Source organism: Lepisosteus oculatus, chromosome 27 (genome assembly GCF_040954835.1).
Source record: "Lepisosteus oculatus isolate fLepOcu1 chromosome 27, fLepOcu1.hap2, whole genome shotgun sequence".
Lineage (NCBI taxonomy): Eukaryota > Metazoa > Chordata > Actinopteri > Semionotiformes > Lepisosteidae > Lepisosteus > Lepisosteus oculatus.
The window spans coordinates 7,207,942-7,228,785 of record NC_090722.1 but is presented as its reverse complement, the minus strand read 5'-3'; the positions used below and the strand labels follow the sequence as shown (position 1 = coordinate 7,228,785).

The 20,844-nt window shown below is 58.7% G+C and overlaps 2 protein-coding genes across 3 annotated transcripts in view; one reads left to right on the top strand and one right to left on the bottom strand.

Annotated features, from left to right (window-relative positions):
- The first annotated feature begins 7 nt into the window (after window positions 1-7).
- Window positions 8-7,078, top strand: polr3c (polymerase (RNA) III (DNA directed) polypeptide C). 2 transcript variants are annotated; one of them, XM_069184992.1, is made up of 15 exons: window positions 8-142; window positions 411-605; window positions 1,570-1,822; window positions 2,299-2,478; window positions 3,161-3,246; window positions 3,336-3,440; window positions 3,581-3,673; window positions 3,972-4,052; window positions 5,017-5,068; window positions 5,168-5,228; window positions 5,328-5,478; window positions 5,769-5,870; window positions 5,983-6,032; window positions 6,513-6,662; window positions 6,755-7,078. In XM_069184992.1, the coding sequence occupies exons 1-15, from the start codon at window positions 8-10 to the stop codon at window positions 6,834-6,836; spliced, it is 1,776 nt and encodes a 591-aa protein (XP_069041093.1). In that variant the 3' UTR covers window positions 6,837-7,078. The 2 variants fall into 2 exon arrangements, with proteins under 2 accessions (XP_069041093.1, XP_069041092.1); XM_069184991.1 differs by having other exon boundaries at window positions 3,327-3,440.
- itga10 (integrin, alpha 10) overlaps window positions 7,078-20,844 on the bottom strand; it is a 28,843-nt gene continuing 15,076 nt past the window's right edge. Inside the window, exons 10-30 of the mRNA XM_069184990.1 lie at window positions 20,754-20,827; window positions 19,967-20,111; window positions 19,466-19,614; window positions 18,742-18,885; window positions 18,442-18,645; window positions 18,216-18,346; window positions 16,897-17,063; window positions 15,375-15,517; window positions 14,250-14,360; window positions 13,872-13,957; window positions 13,200-13,341; window positions 13,020-13,112; window positions 12,405-12,481; window positions 11,979-12,068; window positions 11,609-11,693; window positions 11,327-11,440; window positions 11,120-11,227; window positions 10,289-10,402; window positions 9,410-9,505; window positions 8,561-8,674; window positions 7,078-7,860 (exon numbers count right to left, since the gene is read on the bottom strand). Of these exons, the coding sequence (XP_069041091.1) occupies window positions 7,807-7,860; window positions 8,561-8,674; window positions 9,410-9,505; window positions 10,289-10,402; window positions 11,120-11,227; window positions 11,327-11,440; window positions 11,609-11,693; window positions 11,979-12,068; window positions 12,405-12,481; window positions 13,020-13,112; window positions 13,200-13,341; window positions 13,872-13,957; window positions 14,250-14,360; window positions 15,375-15,517; window positions 16,897-17,063; window positions 18,216-18,346; window positions 18,442-18,645; window positions 18,742-18,885; window positions 19,466-19,614; window positions 19,967-20,111; window positions 20,754-20,827 (2,441 nt within the window). The 3' untranslated portion in view covers window positions 7,078-7,806. The remainder of the gene's footprint in view (window positions 7,861-8,560; window positions 8,675-9,409; window positions 9,506-10,288; window positions 10,403-11,119; window positions 11,228-11,326; window positions 11,441-11,608; window positions 11,694-11,978; window positions 12,069-12,404; window positions 12,482-13,019; window positions 13,113-13,199; window positions 13,342-13,871; window positions 13,958-14,249; window positions 14,361-15,374; window positions 15,518-16,896; window positions 17,064-18,215; window positions 18,347-18,441; window positions 18,646-18,741; window positions 18,886-19,465; window positions 19,615-19,966; window positions 20,112-20,753; window positions 20,828-20,844) is intronic.

Below are 20,844 nucleotides of genomic sequence, written 5' to 3'. Positions count from 1 at the left end.
CTGGAATATGGCACAAACAGTGACGTCGGTCCTCCAGCTCACGGAAGGAGGCGGTCCGCCACCGGCCCTGAATGCCTCTTGCGGGACTAGACCGAGATTTCATCCCCCGAGAAGACCGATCACAACCGGAAAAAGCCGAAGGGTAAAGGCCGGAAGTGTGTGGGAAGGGAGGGACTAGATTCGCCATCTTTGTGCGGGGCAAGGCAATAGCGGAAGTAGATGGCGCACACGTGTCTTGTCGAGGGAAATGGGAACGATATAAACAAGGCAGAAAGAGTTATATGCTGGGCAAATGCCGGTTAAATAAAAGTCATTGTGCTTAAGTGGTTTTGGAAAGAACCCCTTCTTTGTAAAGCAGCAGGGTGAGTCTTGAGGAGTGGGATTCTGGAATCAGCGCTTTACATCTGTAGGCGCCAGCGGTTGCAGGTCTGTCCCGGCTGGGACGTGTTTCTGTGCAGATGACGGCGCAGGAGGTGCGGCTGTGCGCGCTGCTGCTGCAAGAGCACTTCGGCGAGGTGGTGGAGAAAGTGGGGACGTTCCTGCTGAAGGGGGGTGAGCAGACCCTGAGGGCCATCGCCACGGGGACCGGGACCCCCCTGCACCTGGTAACGCGCTCTCTGACCCTTTACCTGCCCCTGAGTCTCATGGTGTGTCCTGACTTCTCTGGTCCACTCCTCCCGCTCAACCCCTTTACCCTCTCCCATCCTCTCTCTCCCTCCTCTCCCCTCTCTCCTCTCAATTCAATTCAAGGTGCTTTATTAACGTGACCGATGGGTACAATCAGTTTTGCCAAAGCAAATAAAAATAAAATTAACATGGAACAAAACAAAAAATAAAATCTACAAAGAAATTATAAAATATGTACATATACTGTAAACATATTGAGCAGATCACATACTGGGCTGCCAGTTCAACTGAGTTCCCTCCTCCCTCTCCCAGTAGGATTGGGACCCGTTGTGATTCTGGCAGGTGTGGGAACTGTGGGACTAGATTTCTGTATTTCTGGAAGAATGTTTCTCTAATCCCAGAGTATCTGTCACAGTGCAGTAGGAAGTGCACCTCTGTCTCTATTTCTCCCCGCTGGCAGTGGGAGCACAGCCTGTCTTCCCTGGACAGCCAGGTCTGCCTGTGTCCAGGCTGTGGTCACTGAGCCTGTCCTCTCTGGACAGCCAGGTCTGCCTGTGTCCAGTGTCTCTGTCCAGGCTGTGGTCACTGAGCCTGTCCTCTCTGGACAGCCAGGTCTGCCTGTGTCCAGTGTCTCTGTCCAGGCTGTGGTCAGTGAGCCTGTCCTCTCTGGACAGCCAGGTCTGCCTGTGTCCAGTGTCTGTGTCCAGGCTGTGGTCACTGAGCCTGTCCTCTCTGGACAGCCAGGTCTGCCTGTGTCCAGTGTCTCTGTCCAGGCTGTGGTCAGTGAGCCTGTCCTCTCTGGACAGCCAGGTCTGCCTGTGTCCAGTGTCTGTGTCCAGGCTGTGGTCACTGAGCCTGTCCTCTCTGGACAGCCAGGTCTGCCTGTGTCCAGTGGTCTTGTCTTGGTCCGACATGGGGCTAGTGTGTTCCTCTCCCCCCCAGGTGAAGAAGTGCCTGTGTGTGCTGCTGCAGCAGGGCCTGTGTGAGTTCGGGCCGGGCCGGCGGGGGGTGGAGTACAGGCTGCCGGAGCCGCGCGTGTTGGGCCTGCTGCGCTTCCCTCGCTACATCTACACGGCCAAGACGCTGTATGGCGACGCAGCGGAGCTGCTGGTGGAGGAGCTGCTGCAGCACGGCCACATGACCATGAGCCAGGCCGTGCGGACAGTGGCTGACCGGCTGACCGACAGCATGGAGGGTGAGAGGAGGGCCTGTCTGTCTGTCAGCACCTCGAGGGTCAAAGAGTCTGCCTGCCTGTCTGTCTGTCAGCACCCCGAGTGACAAAGAGTCTGCCTGCCTGTCTGTCTGTCAGCACCCCGAGCGACAAAGAGCCTGTCTGCCTGCCTGTCTGTCAGCACCCCGAGCGTCAAAGAGCCTGTCTGCCTGCCTGTCTGTCAGCACCCCGAGCGTCAAAGAGCCTGTCTGCCTGCCTGTCTGTCAGCACCCCGAGCGTCAAAGAGCCTGTCTGCCTGTCTGCCTGTCTGCCTGTCTGCCTGTCTGCCTGTCTGCCTGTCTGCCTGTCTGCCTGTCTGCCAGCACTTCGAGGGTCAAAGAGTCTGCCTGTCTGTCTGTCAGCACCCTGAGCTCCCAATAGTTGTTCGGTCGATGCTGTAAGTTGGGGTGGCTGCGAATGTGGGGGTGTCCCTGACCCTCTGTGCGGCTGTGTGGTTACAGAGGGAAAGAGCATGGAGTACAGCGAGGTGACCAGCGTCTTCTCTCGCCTGGTGGAGACGCACTTCCTGCAGCGCTGCCCCCCAGTGGCAGAGCGCAGCGGCGACAGCGCGGCCTGCCCGGCCCCCACCCTGGCTGATGGCGACAAGGAGAGGTACACCCTGCCCCACATCACCCTGACAGGTAGCCCTGCGCCTGGGGCTGGGGGGGGGGGCAGGCTGGGCTGACCGGCCCCCCTGTCTGTCTGTCTGTCTGTCTGTGTGGGGCTGGGGGCTGGCTGGGCTGACCGGCCCCCCTGTCTGTCTGTCTGTCTGTCTGTCTGTCTGTCTGAGTGGGGGCAGGCTGGGCTGACCGGCCCCCCTGTCTGTCTGTCTGCGTGGGGCTGGGGGCAGGCTGGGCTGACCGGCCCCCCTGTCTGTCTGTCTGTCTGTCTGTCTGTCTGTCTGTCTGTCTGTCTGTCTGTCTGAGTGGGGGCAGGCTGGGCTGACCGGCCCCCCTGTCTGTCTGTCTGCGTGGGGCTGGGGGCAGGCTGGGCTGACCGGCCCCCCTGTCTGTCTGTCTGTCTGTCTGTCTGTCTGTCTGTCTGTCTGTCTGAGTGGGGGCAGGCTGGGCTGACCGGCCCCCCTGTCTGTCTGTCTGCGTGGGGCTGGGGGCAGGCTGGGCTGACCGGCCCCCCTGTCTGTCTGTCTGTCTGTCTGTCTGTCTGTCTGTCTGTCTGTCTGAGTGGGGGCAGGCTGGGCTGACCGGCCCCCCTGTCTGTCTGTCTGTCTGCGTGGGGCTGGGGGCAGGCTGGGCTGATCGGCCCCCCTGTCTGTGGGGCTGGGGGCAGGCTGGGCTGACCGGCCCCCTGTGTGTCCCCCTGCAGGCCGGGGGAAGCGCCCGCGGGCCAGTGAGGACAGCGAGGGCGACCAGAGGGCGAAGAGAGCCAGGCTGGACACGGCGGCTCACGAGGTACTGGACCCCAGAGGAGGGGCGCCGTCAGTGCAGCTCGTCCTCCGTTGCTGTCCCTCGTCTTCCTCCTCCTCTCTCTGTCCGCACAGGCCCAGGGCGATGATGGGATCTACTGGCAGGTGAATTTCGAGAGGTTCCACCAGCACTTCCGAGACCAGGCCATCGTCAGCGCGGTGGCCAGCAAGCTGGACCAGGTGAGGCTGTGACACCCCTGGATACTTACTGGGACCGTGTGTGTGTGTGTGTGTGTGTGTGTGTGTGTGTGTGTGTGTGGGGCGATGAGAGCTGTCCGGGGCTCTGCTGTGAGACTGGTCTGTCCACCCTGTGCCCGCAGACCAGCAGCGAGATCGTGAGGACCATGCTGAGGATGAGCGAGGTGACCACCCCGTCCGGCGCCGCCTGCACCCAGCCGCTGAGCTGCAACGAGGTGAGGAGGGGTGCACCTGACCGGCCCGCGGGAGGGGAGTGGACGGGGGGGTGCCACTGACCAGCCTTCGAGACGGGGGGGCAGGGGGTGCCACTGACTGGCCCGTGAGACAGGGGGGTCAGGGGGGTGCCACTGACCGGCCTGCGGGACAGGGAAGGGACACGGGGGTGCAGCTGACCGGCCTGCGGGACAGGGGAGGGACATAGGGGTGCAGCTGACCGGCCTGCAGGACAGGAGGGGTGCGGCTCAGGGCTCAGTCCTCACTGCTCTTACCGTTGGCGTTTTTTTGTTTTTGCAGATTTTCCGGGCGCTGCCCCCTAGTTACAGCATCACCCGGCCCGTGCTGGACCAGTACCTCTCCCTGCTCGTGGATGACCCGGTAAGTCCCGGAACACCAGGAGAAATAGGTCTGGACTGAGTGTCTGTACAGTGACTCTCCAGCTCTGATGATGATGAAGGAGTGTTCATGTGAAGATACAGAGGAGCTGGACTGAGTGTCTGTACAGTGACTCTCCAGCTCTGATGATGATGAAGGAGTGTTCATGTGAAGATACAGAGGAGCTGGACTGAGTGTCTGTACAGTGACTCTCCAGCTCTGATGATGATGAAGGAGTGTTCATGTGAAGATACAGAGGAGCTGGACTGAGTGTCTGTACAGTGACTCTCCAGCTCTGATGATGATGAAGGAGTGTTCATGTGAAGATACAGAGGAGCTGGACTGAGTGTCTGTACAGTGACTCTCCAGCTCTGATGATGATGAAGGAGTGTTCATGTGAAGATACAGAGGAGCTGGACTGAGTGTCTGTACAGTGACTCTCCAGCTCTGATGATGATGAAGGAGTGTTCATGTGAAGATACAGAGGAGCTGGACTGAGTGTCTGTACAGTGACTCTCCAGCTCTGATGATGATGAAGGAGTGTTCATGTGAAGATACAGAGGAGCTGGACTGAGTGTCTGTACAGTGACTCTCCAGCTCTGATGATGATGAAGGAGTGTTCATGTGAAGATACAGAGGAGCTGGACTGAGTGTCTGTACAGTGACTCTCCAGCTCTGATGATGATGAAGGAGTGTTCATGTGAAGATACAGAGGAGCTGGACTGAGTGTCTGTACAGTGACTCTCCAGCTCTGATAAAGATGAAGGAGTGTTCATGTGAAGATACAGAGGAGCTGGACTGAGTGTCTGTACAGTGACTCTCCAGCTCTGATGATGATGAAGGAGTGTTCATGTGAAGATACAGAGGAGCTGGACTGAGTGTCTGTACAGTGACTCTCCAGCTCTGATGCAGACAGTAGTGACGATGACGCTGGAGACCTTCCTCTCTCTCTGTCTCCTCTGCACAGATGGAGTTCGTGGGGAAGTCGGGCGACAGTGGGGGCGGGATGTTTGTCATCAGTATCCTTCTGCGTGGCCCTGGGCCCTCGGCCCCGTGTCCTTGCTTGTGCGTCTTGCCCTCTCCCCGCCGTCGTTGTCGCCCTTGACCCGCGGTCTCAGATTTGCACCGAGCCCTGACCAACCTGGCGCGGGCGACCCTGGAGTCCGCCGTGCAGGAGAGGTGAGGCCGATCGCCCGCGTGCCGCTCGGGGTGTGGGGGGGCCCTCCAACCAGACACGCTCAGGTGTGCGGGATTCTACCCCCCCCTCCCCCCCCGCAGGTTCGGCTCGCGGTCGGCGCGGATCTTCCGGCTTCTGCTGCGGAAGAGGCACCTGGAGCAGAAGCAGGTGGAGGACTTTGCCATGATCCCCGCCAAGGAGGCGAAGGAGATGATGTACCGCATGCTGTCGGAGAACCTGGTGCAGCTCCAGGCGAGTCCTGCTGCCCGGCGCCGTCCGTGGCTGTCCGTGGGTCGGGGTAGGGTAGGGCTGTTGACCCTGGTGTCCTGGGTTTGTCCAGACAGGCCTCCTGCTTCCCTCGCCTGCTGCGGCGGCTGGGTCCTGCAGAGGGGCTGCCCTTCAGGGGTGGCGAGGTGTAGGGGCGGAGCTCTGTGAATGTGGGGGGGCTGTGTGATTGCTGTTGGACGCGGCGTGTCTCGGCAAGCTGCCTCCAAACCCCGTGCAGATAATCACTCCCGCCCCCCGCCGCTGTCGGTCTGCAGGAGATCCCCAAGACCCCTGACCACGCCCCCTCTCGCACCTTCTACCTGTACACGGTGAACCCCCTGCCCACCGCCCGGATGCTCCTACAGCACTGCTACAAGGTACGGGTGCGTCTGCCCCAGGCCCGGTCCTCGGCCCACTTCCTGTCAGGTGACCCACCCGCCGCCGGCTCACGCTCTCCGTCTCCCTTCCTGTCTCCCTCCCCCCCTGCAGACGGTGGCCAATCTGATCGAGAGGCGCCTTTTCGAGACCAAGGAGAACAAGTGAGTCTGTCTGCACCCCCGCCTAAGCCCCTGTCTCGCCGGGAGCCAGGTTTTAAAAGAGCCAGTACTGGACACCAGATCTGTAACGGCACCGCACCCTATCTCACCTGAATTTCCCCAGGGTTTACAAAAAAGTTTAAATTCTGTGTGTAAATTCTGAATTCAGATGTCTGTGCACCGGGAATCTGATTGACAGCTCTGTAAAACCTGGAGTGGATCAGACTGCTGTGCACTGGGAGTCTGACTGACAGCTCTGTAAAACCTGGAGTGGATCAGACTGCTGTGCACTGGGAGTCTGACTGACAGCTCTGTAACACCTGGAGTGGATCAGACTGCTGTGCACTGGGAGTCCGACTGACAGCTCTGTAAAACCTGGAGTGGATCAGACTGCTGTGCACCAGGTGTCTGATTGACAGTGTTGACATCTGGTGTGTGCTGTTTTGGCCTAACCCCTGACCCTTGCCCTCTGCCCCCTCGCAGGCGTCTCTTGGAGAAGTCCCAGCGGATCGAGGCGATCCTGGCCTCGCTGCAGGCCAGCGGCGCGGAGCCCGGCCAGCTGGCCGAGGTGGAGGAGATGATCACGGCGCCCGAGAGGCAGCAGCTGGAGGCCCTGAGGCGCCACGTGAACAAGTCAGTGCGGCCTCCTCTCTCCCGCTCTTCCTCCGTCAGCGCGTCGGGCCATCGGCGAGCTCAGCCTCTCTCTCTCTCCCCCATCTTTGCAGGCTGGACTCTAGTGAGAACCAGGTGGACGAGACCATGTTCCTCCTGGAGTCCTACATCAGCTCCACTCAGGCCTCTCGCTGACCGCCGGGCCCCGCTGAAGCAACTGGTGCACCTCGGCCTGTGGCTCCACCTGCCTTTCAAGCCCCGGAGTGTGAGTGTGAGTGTGAGTGTGAGTGTGAGTGTGAGTGTGAGTGTGAGTGTGAGTGTGAGTGTGAGTGTGAGTGTGAGTGTGAGTGTGATCAGGCGTGATCAGGCTCGGTTAAAGGCCACTTCAGCCGAGCCTCTGAATGATCAATAAATGATTCCGCCGACGGGCTCAGTTACTTTGACTTGTCTTGTGACCTTTATTGCAGTTACAGTTGTGTTCCAATGAGTGATCGCCGCAGCTCTTGGGAAGCTGGAGCAGTTCGTGGGCTCGGTTACATTACGTGACTGCTGTCCAGGCCCAGAGCACGGTGGAGTGTTCAGTTAGCATGAGCACTGCCTGCTGACCACGACGAGATTCAATGCAGCTGCGATCGGTTCTGAATGGCGAAATGGACCCTTCTGGGGCAGAATTCCCACACCCCCCCACCCCCCCAGGAGTGACATGCAAGTCCAGTCCTGCTGCGGGTATCGCTTCCTGTCGCGGTTCACAGTCAGGGAAGAACGCTGGAGAATGGGGCCAGTTTACGGCGATAATTTCTCCGTTTGGCCCCGCAGCGCCGGGCTTTCACTGTGCTTGACTGTGCGGGGGGGCGAGGGGGGGAGTAGGGCCTCCTTCTTCGGCGGGGGGGGACAGTGGAGCCACGAGCAGCGGGTTCGTGACGGTCCTGGTTGAACAGAGGCCGGGGGGGCCTGGGACAGTACCCCAGTACCCCGCAGGTGAGCGGAGCCACAGGGCAGCTGCTGGAGAGCCCAGACAGTACCCCGCGGGCCAGCGGAGCCACAGGGCGGCTGCGGGTTCTGGCCCAGTCCAGCAGAGGGCAAGCAGGGTGCAGAGTGAGGCCGCAGAGGCCCGGGGGCGGGCGGCGCTTCTGTGGAAACTGTGCCGGTGCCTTGGGAACGACGATCAGTCGTCCGCCTCCTTCTCCTCCTCCCGCTGCTTCCGGGAGAAGAATCCGAGCTGGAGGGCAAGGAAGAGGGAGAGAGGGGGTGAAGACTGGAGACGAGCGAGAGGAGCCACTCAGCAGTTAGTGGCTGGATACCTTGTTCCAGCCCCCCGCCACCCTTTGTGTAAAGAAGTGCCTCCTTTCCCATCCATCCGTTTTCTAAAATCAGGTCCCAGGGGAGATGGAGTCTATCCCGGCCAGCAACTGGAGCAAGGCAGGATACACCACCCTGGACGGGACCAGGCCAGTCTGTCGCGGGTCAGACACGGACATGCCCCACTGACACCAAGGGCAATTTTCCCAGAAGCCAATTCACCTACGCGTGTGTCTTTGGACTGAGGGAGGAAGCTCACATGAGCAAAACAAGAACATGCAAACTCCACACAGACAGCACTCCAGGAACTGAACCCATGGCCCCAGCGCTGTGAGGCAGCAATGCTAACGACGGCCGCACCATGACACCTGTTCTTGGTTTTAAAGGCACTTCCATGTAGCTTACACATTCTGGTTCATGTAGCACAGTTCATTAAGGAATATTCTGGCCATACTTGATCTGTGCTTTTGAGGATTTTTTTCAAACTGGTATCGGGTTCCCCTGGTAATTATCTCTCACTGTGACTGAAGGAAGGTTCAGGGCTGTGGGTGTTAGTCCCAGCCGCAGTGCAGAGTCCCCTCCAGGCAGCCTGTGTGTGTGTGTGTGTGGGCAGCACTCACCTTCCACAGCAGGAAGATGATGAGTGCCAGCAGCAGCAGTCCCCCGATGATGCTGCCAATGAGGATCCAGAGAGAGATGGGGATGGACCGGCCCTTCAGCACCTCTAACACCGTCTGCAGGGACACGTGGGACCGGTCATGCGCTGCTCAGCCATAGCACCCAGCATGCAGAGCTCAATCACTGAGTCAGGACCACCTGGTCACCCAGAGCCTGATCACAGAGAGTCAGGGACCACCTGGTCACCCAGAGCCTGATCACAGAGAGTCAGGGACCACCTGGTCACCCAGAGCCTGATCACAGAGAGTCAGGACCACCTGGTCACCCAGAGCCTGATCACAGAGAGTCAGGACCACCTGGTCACCCAGAGCCTGATCACAGAGAGTCAGGGACCACCTGGTCACCCAGAGCCTGATCACAGAGAGTCAGGGACCACCCGGTCACCCAGAGCCTGATCACAGAGAGTCAGGACCACCCGGTCACCCAGAGCCTGATCACAGAGTCAGGACCACCCGGTCACCCAGAGCCTGATCACAGAGTCAGGACCACCCGGTCACCCAGAGCCTGATCACAGAGAGTCAGGACCACCCGGTCACCCAGAGCCTGATCACAGAGTCAGGACCACCCGGTCACCCAGAGCCTGATCACAGAGAGTCAGGACCACCTGGTCACCCAGAGCCTGATCACAGAGTCAGGACCACCTGGTCACCCAGAGCCTGATCACAGAGTCAGGACCACCTGGTCACTCAGAGCCTGATCACAGAGTCAGGACCACCTGGTCACCGAGAGCCTGATCACAGAGCCCCAAACTCCCTCAGCCAGTCCCCAGCCCCTCACACACAGAGCAGTACCTCTCTCCAGAGCCCGGCAGGGCCCAGTGACAGCATGCTGGACTCCGGCACCGCCAGACTGTGGGAGCTGAAGATCTTCACTGCCTTGAACTTCGCCTGCCGGGGAGTCAGAGTCAGTAAACCGTTTTCTCACTGAAGCCCAGCAAATGTGGTATAATATCAAGACACGATATCAAGAAGTTAATCATGTCAGGAGACATCAGCCTGTTGCCTGAATGTCAAAACCTGAAAGGCAAGACTGAAAGACACACCAGACTGTCTCAGAGGGACGAGTCCACAGTCTCTCACTGTGATATTATCTCGGTGTCTCAGAGGGACGAGTCCACAGTGTCTCACTGTGATATTATCTCAGTGTCTCAGAGGGACGAGTCCACAGTGTCTCACTGTGATATTATCTCAGTGTCTAAGAGGGACGAGTCCACAGTCTCTCACTGTGATATTATCTCAGTGTCTCAGAGGGACGAGTCCACAGTGTCTCACTGTGATATTATCTCAGTGTCTCAGAGGGACGAGTCCACAGTGTCTCACTGTGATATTATCTCAGTGTCTCAGAGGGACGAGTCCACAGTCTCTCACTGTGATATTATCTCAGTGTCTCAGAGGGACGAGTCCACAGTGTCTCACTGTGATATTATCTCAGTGTCTCAGAGGGACGAGTCCACAGTGTCTCACTGTGATATTATCTCGGTGTCTCAGAGGGACGAGTCCACAGTGTCTCACTGTGATATTATCTCGGTGTCTCAGAGGGACGAGTCCACAGTGTCTCACTGTGATATTATCTCGGTGTCTCAGAGGGACGAGTCCACAGTGTCTCACTGTGATGTTATCTCAGTGTCTCAGAGGGACGAGTCCACAGTCTCTCACTGTGACCCTCCTCACCTGGCGGAAGAAGTCCTCATGGATCCTGCGGCGGACCTGGATCAGCGCTGCCTGTCCTCGCTGGAGCTGCTCGATCTGACACAACACCTCCACACACCAGGAGTTACTGCAGTTCTGTCACAGCCAGAGGCAGGGAGGCAGAGTGAGGGAGGTGAAGGGAAACAGTGAGGCAGAGTGAGGGAGGGAAAGGGAAACAGTGAGGCAGAGTGAGGGAGGGGAAGAGTGACAGTGAGGCAGTGAGGCAGAGTGAGGGAGGTGAAGGGAAACAGTGAGGCAGAGTGAGAGAGGTGAAGAGTGACAGTAAGGCAGAGTGAGGGAGGTGAAGAGTGACAGGGAGGCAGAGTGAGGGAGGTGAAGAGTGCGTGGTTGTGAGGCAGAGCGAGGGAGTTGAAGGGAAACAGTGAGGCAGAGTGAGGGAGGTGAAGAGTGAGAGGCTGTGAGGCAGAGTGAGGGAGGTGAAGAGTGACAGGGAGGCTGTGAGGCAGAGTGAGAGAGGTGAAGAGTGCGAGGCTGTGAGGCAGAGTGAGGGAGGTGAAGAGTGACAGGGAGGGAGGTGAAGAGTGCGAGGCTGTGAGGCAGAGTGAGGGAGGTGAAGAGTGACAGGGAGGCAGAGTGAGGGAGGTGAAGAGTAACTGTGAGGCAGAGTGAGGGAGGTGGAGAGTGCGAGGCTGTGAGGCAGAGTGAGGGAGGTGAAGAGTGCGAGGCTGTGAGGCAGAGTGAGGGAGGTGAAGAGTGCGAGGCTGTGAGGCTGTAAGAGTGTTGTCAAGCCGCTGGCACGCTGACACTCCTGGCACACAGCAGTGCATGCTGGGGAGGGCAGCCCTGTCTCACCAGCTGCTCCGCGTGCTGCAGGTCCCCGGGGTGGACTGGCCGGACATCGCGCTGGGCCTGCCTCAGGGCCCGCGGGTCGCTGAGCACGCTGCAGTTCACTCCGGACACCTGCGGGGACAGGGGCAGCGCTCAGTCCCGGCTCGCCCGCGGGGAGCTCGGGGGCGGGGCTCGGTGGGGCTCGGCGGGGCTCGGGGGGGCCGCACTCACGTTCTGCGTGGTGACCTCGGAGACGGAGAGGAAGGGGCCGTCCGCCGCGGCCAGCGAGGGCAGCCGAACGCGCAGCTCCAGGTTGCTGACCGGGTAGCAGCCCAGGTTCTGCACCTGCAGCCGAGACAGGAAGCAGAGGAAATCCGGGAACATGAGGCAAGACTGTGGTGAATCGTGGGAGAGATGGTAAAGCTCTTGTCTGCTTCACCCCTGTACACAGACTGAGACACCCTGACAGACCCTCTGGGCTCCTGACCCAGGCAGCTGTGTGTGAGGACGTACCTTGAAGTTGGTGTGAAACTCGGGGCCGATGCCCTCAGAGGGTGTGCGTGTGGGATGGACCTCGTAGCGGTTCAGGTTGGAGTCACTGTGAGGGAGACAGATGATCGTTCTGTTACTCATAACATTCACAGGTTTCATCCTTACCCTGTCAGATAGACAGGTGGACAGGCAGGAGCAGAGGATCACAGTCAGGTGGACAGGCAGGAGCAGAGGATCACAGAAAAGTGGACAGGCAGGAGCAGAGGATCACAGAAAAGTGGACAGGCAGGAGCAGAGGATCACAGTCACGTGGACAGGCAGGAGCAGAGGATCACAGAAAAGTGGACCGGCAGGAGTCTGTAAAAGTGATTGTTTGTGACTCCTGTCTCACCTGGTGATGAAGAGATCGGGCTCGTACAGCACCATGGCCAGCAGCTGTGCTGTGTTGTCGTGTAATGTCTCTTCTCTCTCTGCACTGTCGCTGTGGAAACACACAGATGGGCACACACAGGACAGAGTCAAACCAGAGGACCCTCAGTGGAAACCCAGGGACCAGGGGAAACCCAGGGAACATGTTACATTGAGGACCAGGAACAGCAGGTGCTGTTTTGCACAAAGAGTTGCAGGTGTGTGGCACAGGCAGCCCAGGTGCTTTGTTGGAGCTGACATAATTGAATCTTATAAGAAATGGCTGCACAACGGTACGCATCTGAAGGGCTGAATGTTCTCTCTTAGATAATGAGCTTTGTTGTGTGTTCTCTTGCACTACCTCACTCCACTCAGAGTGTCTGCGTCAGAGTCACCGTCAGTGGGTTACCTGGTAGCCATCATCTTCATCTGCACTCGGTTCAGCAGGGACATGCAGCTAAACTCAAACTCCAGGTTAAAGGTCGCCTGCAAGGACAGACTTTCTCAGCACTCACTTCAGACAGAAAACAGTTTGCATTAACTGTTATCTCAGACACAGGACAGGAACAGAGAGTCCAGACACAGGACAGGAACAGGGGGTCCAGACACAGGACAGGTACACATGCTTAGACACAGGACAGGTACACATGCAGGAAGTCCAGACACAGGGCAGGAACAGGGAGTTCAGACACAAGACAGGAACAGGGGGTCCAGACACAGGACAGGTACACATGCTGAGACACAGGACAGGTACACATGCAGGAAGTCCAGACACAGGGCAGGAACAGGGAGTCCAGACACAGGACAGGTACACATGCTGAGACACAGGACAGGAACAGGCAGTCCAGACACAGGGCAGGAACAGGAAGTCCAGACACAGGACAGGAACAGGGAGTCCAGACACAGGGCAGGAACAGGAAGTCCAGACACAGGACAGGTACACATGCTGAGACACAGGACAGGTACACATGCAGGAAGTCCAGACACAGGACAGGAACAGGCAGTCCAGACACAGGGCACAGACCTTGGCCTGAGATCTGAAGACGGGATAGCTGACGTTACAGGAGTGGCTGTTGGAGCTCAGGGCTGTGCACTCCATCTTCACCTGCGGCTCGTCCTGGAGAGACAGGGGCAGAGGGAGCCTGTTAACCCCCTCCCAGCTCGGTCCTGACGAGCGCTGGCCCCCGGGGGCCCGGGGCCTCACCTTGCTGCTGAGGCTGGAGAAGTGCAGGTTGCGGGAGAAGAGCAGGCGCAGGCTGGTGTTGTAGGCGTTCTCCTGCCGGTTCTCCAGGACCAGCTCCACGGCCAGCCGGCGCCGCGGACTGCGGACGATGTAGGGCTCCTGTCTGCGGAGAGCAGAAACTGCGCTCACTGTCCACTGTCCACTGTCCAGACCGGTCAGCTAAGGACACAACATCACCACACTGTCCACTGTCCAGAGAGCACCGGTCATCTGAGGACACAACACCACTGTCCAGAGAGCACCGGTCAGCTGAGAACACTACACCACTGCACTGTCCACTGTCCAGACCGATCAGCTAAGGACACAACATCACCGCACTGTCCACTGTCCAGAGAGCACCGGTCATCTGAGGACACAACACCACTGTCCATAGAGCACCAGTCAGCTGAGAATACTACACCACTGCACTGTCCACTGTCCAGACTGATCAGCTAAGGACACAACATCACCGCACTGTCCACTGTCCAGAGAGCACCGGTCATCTGAAGACACAACACCACTGTCCATAGAGCACCGGTCAGCTGAGAACACTACACCACTGCACTGTCCACTGTCCAGTGTCCAGTGTCCACAATGCCGCTCCAGCAGGTGAGTCTCCACCCGCCCCTGCCCTGTGATCTCGGGAGCCCCTACCTGGACCCCGACACGTCCATGTGGGCGTGAAGCACCAGGTCTGTCACACACACGTCGTCCTCCCCGCAGTCTTTGAAGAAGGGGATCTGGGGGGAAAGAGACCGTGACCCCACATTCCATGAAAAAGGCTGAGAGGATGAAATCATTCATTAATATCAAATCAAACTAAAACCTTTCTGCATGTTATACAAGCGGATGAAACTGCTGACAAAAATGTGACTAAAATGAATAGTGGAAAAGCAGCAGTGAGCAGTGAGTCCTCTTTCAGCTGGCTGAAATGTGATGACATGGCGAACTTGGCTAAGACCAGGACTGCTGACTGCACGGTTGGGGTACGGGGGCTGGGGGGGGGGGGTCGGGGGGGGCGAGGGCCCTCACAAGTCTCTTGGCGAAGGTGGGCCAGCCCTCGTCCAGCACGGGGCCGCTCTCTGTGTCGTTGATCCTGAAGCGCAGAGCGAAGCCGATGGGCCGGATGTAGTCGGCGGTGTCCTGGGGCGGAGGGAGAGAGGGACAGGTGAGGGACGGAGCTCCGCCTGCAGTCGGATCCACTCCAGGTTTTACTAGAAGCAGCGGGCACAGGTGTAGGAGCAGGGTTAGGTCATTTTCAATCACAGCTACCTGCGAGTAAAGGTGCCCATCCATTTTCTATCCACTTCAACCAAGTCAGGTGACGGGGGGGTGGTTAGTCCATCACAGCGCAGACATGCACAGACACACTCACACCAGGGCCAGTTTTCCAACAAACCAATTAACCCAGCAGTATGTCTTTGGACTTTGAGAGGAAATCAGAGCATCCAGAGGACACCCATGCGAACTCGGGAAGAACATGCAAACTCCCCACAGATAGCAGTCCAGGAACTGAACACAGCGCTGTGAGGCAGCTATGCTGGCCACCCTGCAGTTAAAATAACATGAAAATGACAACAGTAGAATGGCCAAGAGAGGGTAAAACCTGGAGTGGATCAGACCACTGTGCACTGGGAGTCTGACTGACAGCAGTGTAAAACCTGGAGTGGATCAGACTGCTGTGCACTGGGAGTCTGACTGACAGCAGTGTAAAACCTGGAGTGGATCAGACTGCTGTGCACTGGGAGTCTGACTGACAGCACTGTAAAACCTGGAGTGGATCAGACTGCTGTGCACTGGGAGTCTGACTGACAGCACTGTAACACCTGGAGTGGATCAGACTGCTGTGCACTGGGAGTCTGACTGACAGCACTGTAACACCTGGAGTGGATCAGACTGCTGTGCACTGGGAGTCTGACTGACAGCACTGTAACACCTGGAGTGGATCAGACTGCTGTGCACTGGGAGTCTGACTGACAGCACTGTAAAACCTGGAGTGGATCAGACTGCTGTGCACTGGGAGTCTGACTGACAGCACTGTAAAACCTGGAGTGGATCAGACTGCTGTGCACTGGGAGTCTGACTGACAGCACTGTAAAACCTGGAGTGGGTCAGACCGCTGTGCACCAGGAGTCTCATACCCTTCCTTGCACTCACAAAGACATGGAAGGGCAGCATGGAGCAGGTGACCTCGTCGATCTGCGCCTGGAGCACTGTCTGGATCTGCCGCTGGGAGCTCTGGTCGAACAGGGCCCGGGTCATGAACTTCCTGTCGTCCAGCATGGCGCCCACATGCAGGTCTGGATCGATAAATGGTAGTATTTATAAATGAGAGGAGGCCATTCGGCCCGTCTCGCTCGTGCTGTGTTTAGTAGCTAAGTGCTCCGAGGGGCTCGCCAAGCCATCTCTTCAAAGGGTATTGAAGTCTGCAACATGGCTGGGTAGCTTGTTACACACTCCCACACTCCTTTGTGTAAAGGCATCCAGTAACAGGATCTGTCAATCAAGGCAGTAGCTGGGTAAGGGCAGTGGCTCTGTGGGGCAGGAGGGTGTCTCTGGGTGTCAGGGCAGTGTCTGTGGCTCTGTGGGGCAGGAGGGTGTCTCTGGGTGTCAGGGCAGTGTCTGTGGCTCTGTGGGGCAGGAGGGTGTCAGGGCAGTGTCTGTGGCTCTGTGGGGCAGTAGGGTGTCTCTGAGTGTCAGGGCAGCGTCTGTGGTTCTGTGGGGCAGGAGGGTGTCTCTGAGTGTCAGGGCAGTGTCTGTAGCTCTGTGGGGCAGGAGGGTGTCAGGGCAGTGTCTGTGGCTCTGTGGGGCAGGAGGGTGTCAGGGCAGTGTCTGTGGCTCTGTGGGGCAGGAGGGTGTCAGGGCAGTGTCTGTGGCTCTGTGGGGCAGGAGGGTGTCTCTGGGTGTCAGGGCAGTGTCTGTGGCTCTGTGGGGCAGTAGGGTGTCTCTGAGTGTCAGGGCAGTGTCTGTGGTTCTGTGGGGCAGGAGGGTGTCTCTGGGTGTCAGGGCAGTGTCTGTGGCTCTGTGGGGCAGGAGGGTGTCTCTGGGTGTCAGGGCAGTGTCTGTGGCTCTGTGGGGCAGGAGGGTGTCAGGGCAGTGTCTGTGGCTCTGTGGGGCAGGAGGGTGTCAGGGCAGTGTCTGTGGCTCTGTGGGGCAGTAGGGTGTCTCTGAGTGTCAGGGCAGTGTCTGTGGTTCTGTGGGGCAGGAGGGTGTCTCTGGGTGTCAGGGCAGTGTCTGTAGCTCTGTGGGGCAGGAGGGTGTCAGGGCAGTGTCTGTGGCTCTGTGGGGCAGGAGGGTGTCTCTGGGTGTCAGGGCAGTGTCTGTAGCTCTGTGGGGCAGGAGGGTGTCAGGGCAGTGTCTGTGGCTCTGTGGGGCAGGAGGGTGTCAGGGCAGTGTCTGTGGCTCTGTGGGGCAGTAGGGTGTCTCTGAGTGTCAGGGCAGTGTCTGTGGCTCTGTGGGGCAGGAGGATGTCTCTGAGTGTCAGGGCAGTGTCTGTGGTTCTGTGGGGCAGGAGGGTGTCTCTGGGTGTCAGGGCAGTGCCAGTGGCTCTGTGGGGCAGGAGGGTGTCAGGGCAGTGCCAGTGGCTCTGTGGGCCAGGAGGATGTCTCTGAGTGTCCGGGCAGTGCCAGTGGCTCGGCGGGGCGTCAGTGTCAGTAGGGAGTCTGCGGGGGGCACTCACCGAAGGGGGCTCTGTCCGTGCCGGGAGAGCGAGAGGTGGTGTGGAAGCAGACGGTGGCGTTGAGGCAGGCGGACTCTCTCACCCCCCGCTGGCAGTTCTTGTGGATGACGTTGATGGAGTGGGGCTGGAAGGACAGCGTGACGTTGATCTGCACTATGCTGCGCGAACTGAGGGAGACAGCGGGCAGAGGAGCAGGACTTACTACCGCTCCTGTGGGAAGTGAACCAGCGGTGGCCATGCTGCCGCCTCAGCAGGACCGGTCAGGTTGTGACTCTGACTCGTTACTCTGCTCTCTCGCGGTCAGGTGTGGACAGGGGTGGTCAGGTGTGGTCAGGTGTGGTCAGGTGTGGTCAGGTGTGGACAAGGCTGTGACTCGTTACTCTGATCACTCGGGGTCAGGGTTGGTCAGGTGTGGACGAGGCTGTGACCTGTTGCTCTGATCTCTCATGGTCAGGTGTGGTCAGGTGCGGTCAGGTGTGGACGAGGCTGTGACCCGTTGCTCTGCTCTCTCATGGTCAGGTGAGGTCAGGTGTGGTCAGGTGCGGTCAGGTGTGGACGAGACTGTGACCCGTTGCTCTGATCTCTCGTGGTCAGGTGTGGTCAGGTGCGGTCAGGTGTGGACGAGGCTGTGACCCGTTGCTCTGCTCTCTCATGGTCAGGTGTGGTCAGGTGCGGTCAGGTGTGGACGAGACTGTGACCCATTGCTCTGATCTCTCGAGGTCAGGTGAGGTCAGGTGTGGTCAGGTGCGGTCAGGTGTGGACGAGGCTGTGACCTGTTGCTCTGATCTCTCGAGGTCAGGTGTGGTCAGGTGTGGTCAGGTGTGGACAAGGCTGTGACCCGTTGCTCTGCTCTCTAATGGTCAGGTGTGGTCAGGTGCGGTCAGGTGTGGACGAGGCTGTGACCTGTTGCTCTGATCTTTCGTGGTCAGGTGCGGTCAGGTGCGGTCAGGTGTGGTCAGGTGTGGACAAGGCTGTGACTCGTTACTCTGATCTCTCGGGTCAGGTGTGGTCAGGTGTGGTCAGGGGTGGACAGGTGTGGACAGGTGTGGACAGGTGTGGGTGTGGACAAGGCTGTGACTCGTCCCTCTGCTCTCTCGTGGTCAGGTGTGGACAAGGCTGTGACCCGTTGCTCTGATCTCTCGGGTCAGGTGCGGTCAGGTGAGGTCAGGTGTGGTCAGGTGCGGTCAGGTGTGGACGAGGCTGTGACCCGTTGCTCTGCTCTCTCGGGGTCAGGTGTGGTCAGGTGCGGTCAGGTGAGGTCAGGTGCGGTCAGGTGCGGTCAGGTGAGTTCAGGTGTGGACCGGACGGTCCCCGCTCACCTCAGCAGCACCGCGCTGCCCTGCGCTCCCACCGCCAGGTCCAGCAGCTCGTCCCCGTCCAGGTCCAGCCGGCTGCTCACACTGCGGCCGAAGTACTGCAGCCCCGGAGACAGCGCCGAGCCCGGGATCCGCTGCGCGGAGAGGGAGACAGGGGCCAGTGAGCGGACAGGGCCATCCCCCCGCCCTGTAGGGGGAGCTGCTGCCCGGTCCGGCGCCGCCCCCTCACCTGTTTGTACTGCGGTACGATGGAGGTGCCGTAACCGTGGTAAATGTACACGGCGCCGCGGTGCCCATCCTCCAGAGGCGCGCCCACCAGCAGGTCGTTGTAGCCATCGTGGTTCAGGTCCGGCACCATGGCCATGGCGTACCCGAACCGGGCGTCCTGGGCCTTCCTGTGGGCCTGCAGGGTGCCGTTCGGGGTGAACAGGACCTGGAGGCAGGGCAGAGCCAGCGGGCAGGGGGGTCATTTCCACAGAGCCCCTTCCTCCACCTCTCTCCCTCTCCTCTTCCTCTCCCCCCGTCTCACCCTGCTCAGAGTGTACACGTAGACCCGGCCGGCCTCCTTGTTCCCGGACCCCAGGTACATGGGCGCAGCCACCAGCAGCACATCTGTGACCCCGTCTCTGTTCACGTCCACCGGACACACCTCGCTGCCGAAGTACGAGCCGATCTGGGACACAGACACCTTGTTATACAGCGTATACGCTGAGCAGTGATGGAGAGACACCAGAGAGACAGACAGTGATGGAGAGACACCAGAGAGACAGTGCTCTGAGCAGTGATGGAGAGACACCAGAGAGAGAGACAGTGATGGAGAGACACTAGAGAGACAGACAGTGCTCTGAGCAGTGATGGAGAGACACCAGAGAGACAGACAGTGCTCAGAGCAGTGATGGAGAGACACCAGAGAGACAGACAGTGATGGAGAGACACCAGAGAGACAGTGCTCTGAGCAGTGATGGAGAGACACTAGAGAGAGAGACAGTGATGGAGAGACACCAGAGAGACAGACGGTGCTCTGAGCAGTGATGGAGAGACACCAGAGAGAGAGACAGTGATGGAGAGACACCAGAGAGACAGACGGTGCTCTGAGCAGTGATGGAGAGACACTAGAGAGAGAGACAGTGATGGAGAGACACTAGAGAGACAGACGGTGCTCTGAGCAGTGATGGAGAGACACTAGAGAGAGGACAACAGAGTGTTGTACACACAGACAGAAGACACGGAGAGAGTGAGGGTGTGGCAGAGACCTGCTCTCCGTTCAGGGCCTGGGAGATGGTGACGTCTCCATTCCTCTTCAGGTCAAACAGGATGACCTTGCCCTTGTGTCTGAAGCGCGGCGCCCCAGCGATGTACAGTCGCTTGCCATTCTTCACCGTCACGGAGGACACAGTGTATCCTGCAGGACACAGGGCCACAGGGACACAGGCACTGAACCCCTGACACTGACACATTCAGGCCCTACCGCACTGACCCTCTGAGGGAGAGACGCCGACATGCTGATGCCCTTGACTTCCCGGAAGGCGACAGGTGGGGGTGACGAAACACCATCTCACAAAGCGCTGTGAATAAGACGGATCGGGAGCCATGTCCAGGAGTCCACCGGACACTCGAGTGGCCACTATGGAACTGCGGAACCGTTTCTGAGCTGGAAACACGCAGACCAGCCCCAGTACTGACCAGCGGGCCCTCAGCCTGCACCTCGCTAGCATCGCCTCCTGCTGGGACCCGACACAGGAAGCGGACGTTACCCAGGTACGCGGCGTGGTTCTTCAGCTCCAGGGGAAACTCCTTCTCGAACGCCTCACGGGGCGGCACGATGCGCCCCTGCGCCCCCTCCTTCAGCACGCCGCCGTCCCAGTCGTACGCCCCCACTGTCCCAAACAGGATCCCGTCCTGCAGACACCCAGAGGAGCTGGTGAACGGCTACAGTTTTCAGGACGATTCAGATCAAAACGACAGTTCAGACGGAGAGCAGATTAATACAGACAGTTCAGGTGAGACAGAGTGCAGATCCATACAGAAGCCCCAATCAGACAGAGAGCAGATCCATACAGACAGCCCCGATCAGACAGAGCACAGATCCATACAGACAGCCCCGATCAGACAGAGCACAGATCCATACAGACAGCCCCGATCAGACAGAGCGCAGATCCGTACAGACAGCCCTGATCAGACAGAGCACAGATCCGTACAGACAGTCCTGATGAGACGGAGCACAGATCCATAAGGAAGCCCCGATCAGATAGAGTGCAGATCCATACAGACAGCTCCGATCAGACAGAGCACAGATCCATACGGAATTATGATCAGACAGAGCGCAGATCCATACGGAAGCCCCGATCAGACAGAAGGCAGATCCATACAGAATCTGCCTTCCATACGGAATTCCGATCAGACAGAGCGCAGATCCATACGGAATTCCGATCAGACAGAGCGCATATCCATACGGAAGCCCCGATCAGACAGAGGGCAGATCCATACGGAAGCCCCGATCAGAGGCTTGTTTCTCTCTGATCTCTCTTCGGTCAGACTCACGTCCAGCACGTGTGTGGAGAAGCCGATCTGGGACATCTCCATCTCAAAGGAGCTCTCGTTGTATCCCAGCGTCCCTGGAACAACACCACAG

What these genes read in the sequence shown, in the direction of transcription:
- polr3c (XM_069184991.1), top strand. Translation starts at nt 8, where the DNA reads ATGGCACAAACAGTGACGTCGGTCCTCCAGCTCACGGAAGGAGGCGGT. An exon ending in CAACCGGAAAAAGCCGAAGG is followed by an intron (nt 143 to 410) that starts GTAAAGGCCGGA and finishes TTACATCTGTAG; the next exon opens with GCGCCAGCGGTTGCAGGTCT. An exon ending in AGAACCTGGTGCAGCTCCAG is followed by an intron (nt 5,479 to 5,768) that starts GCGAGTCCTGCT and finishes GTCGGTCTGCAG; the next exon opens with GAGATCCCCAAGACCCCTGA.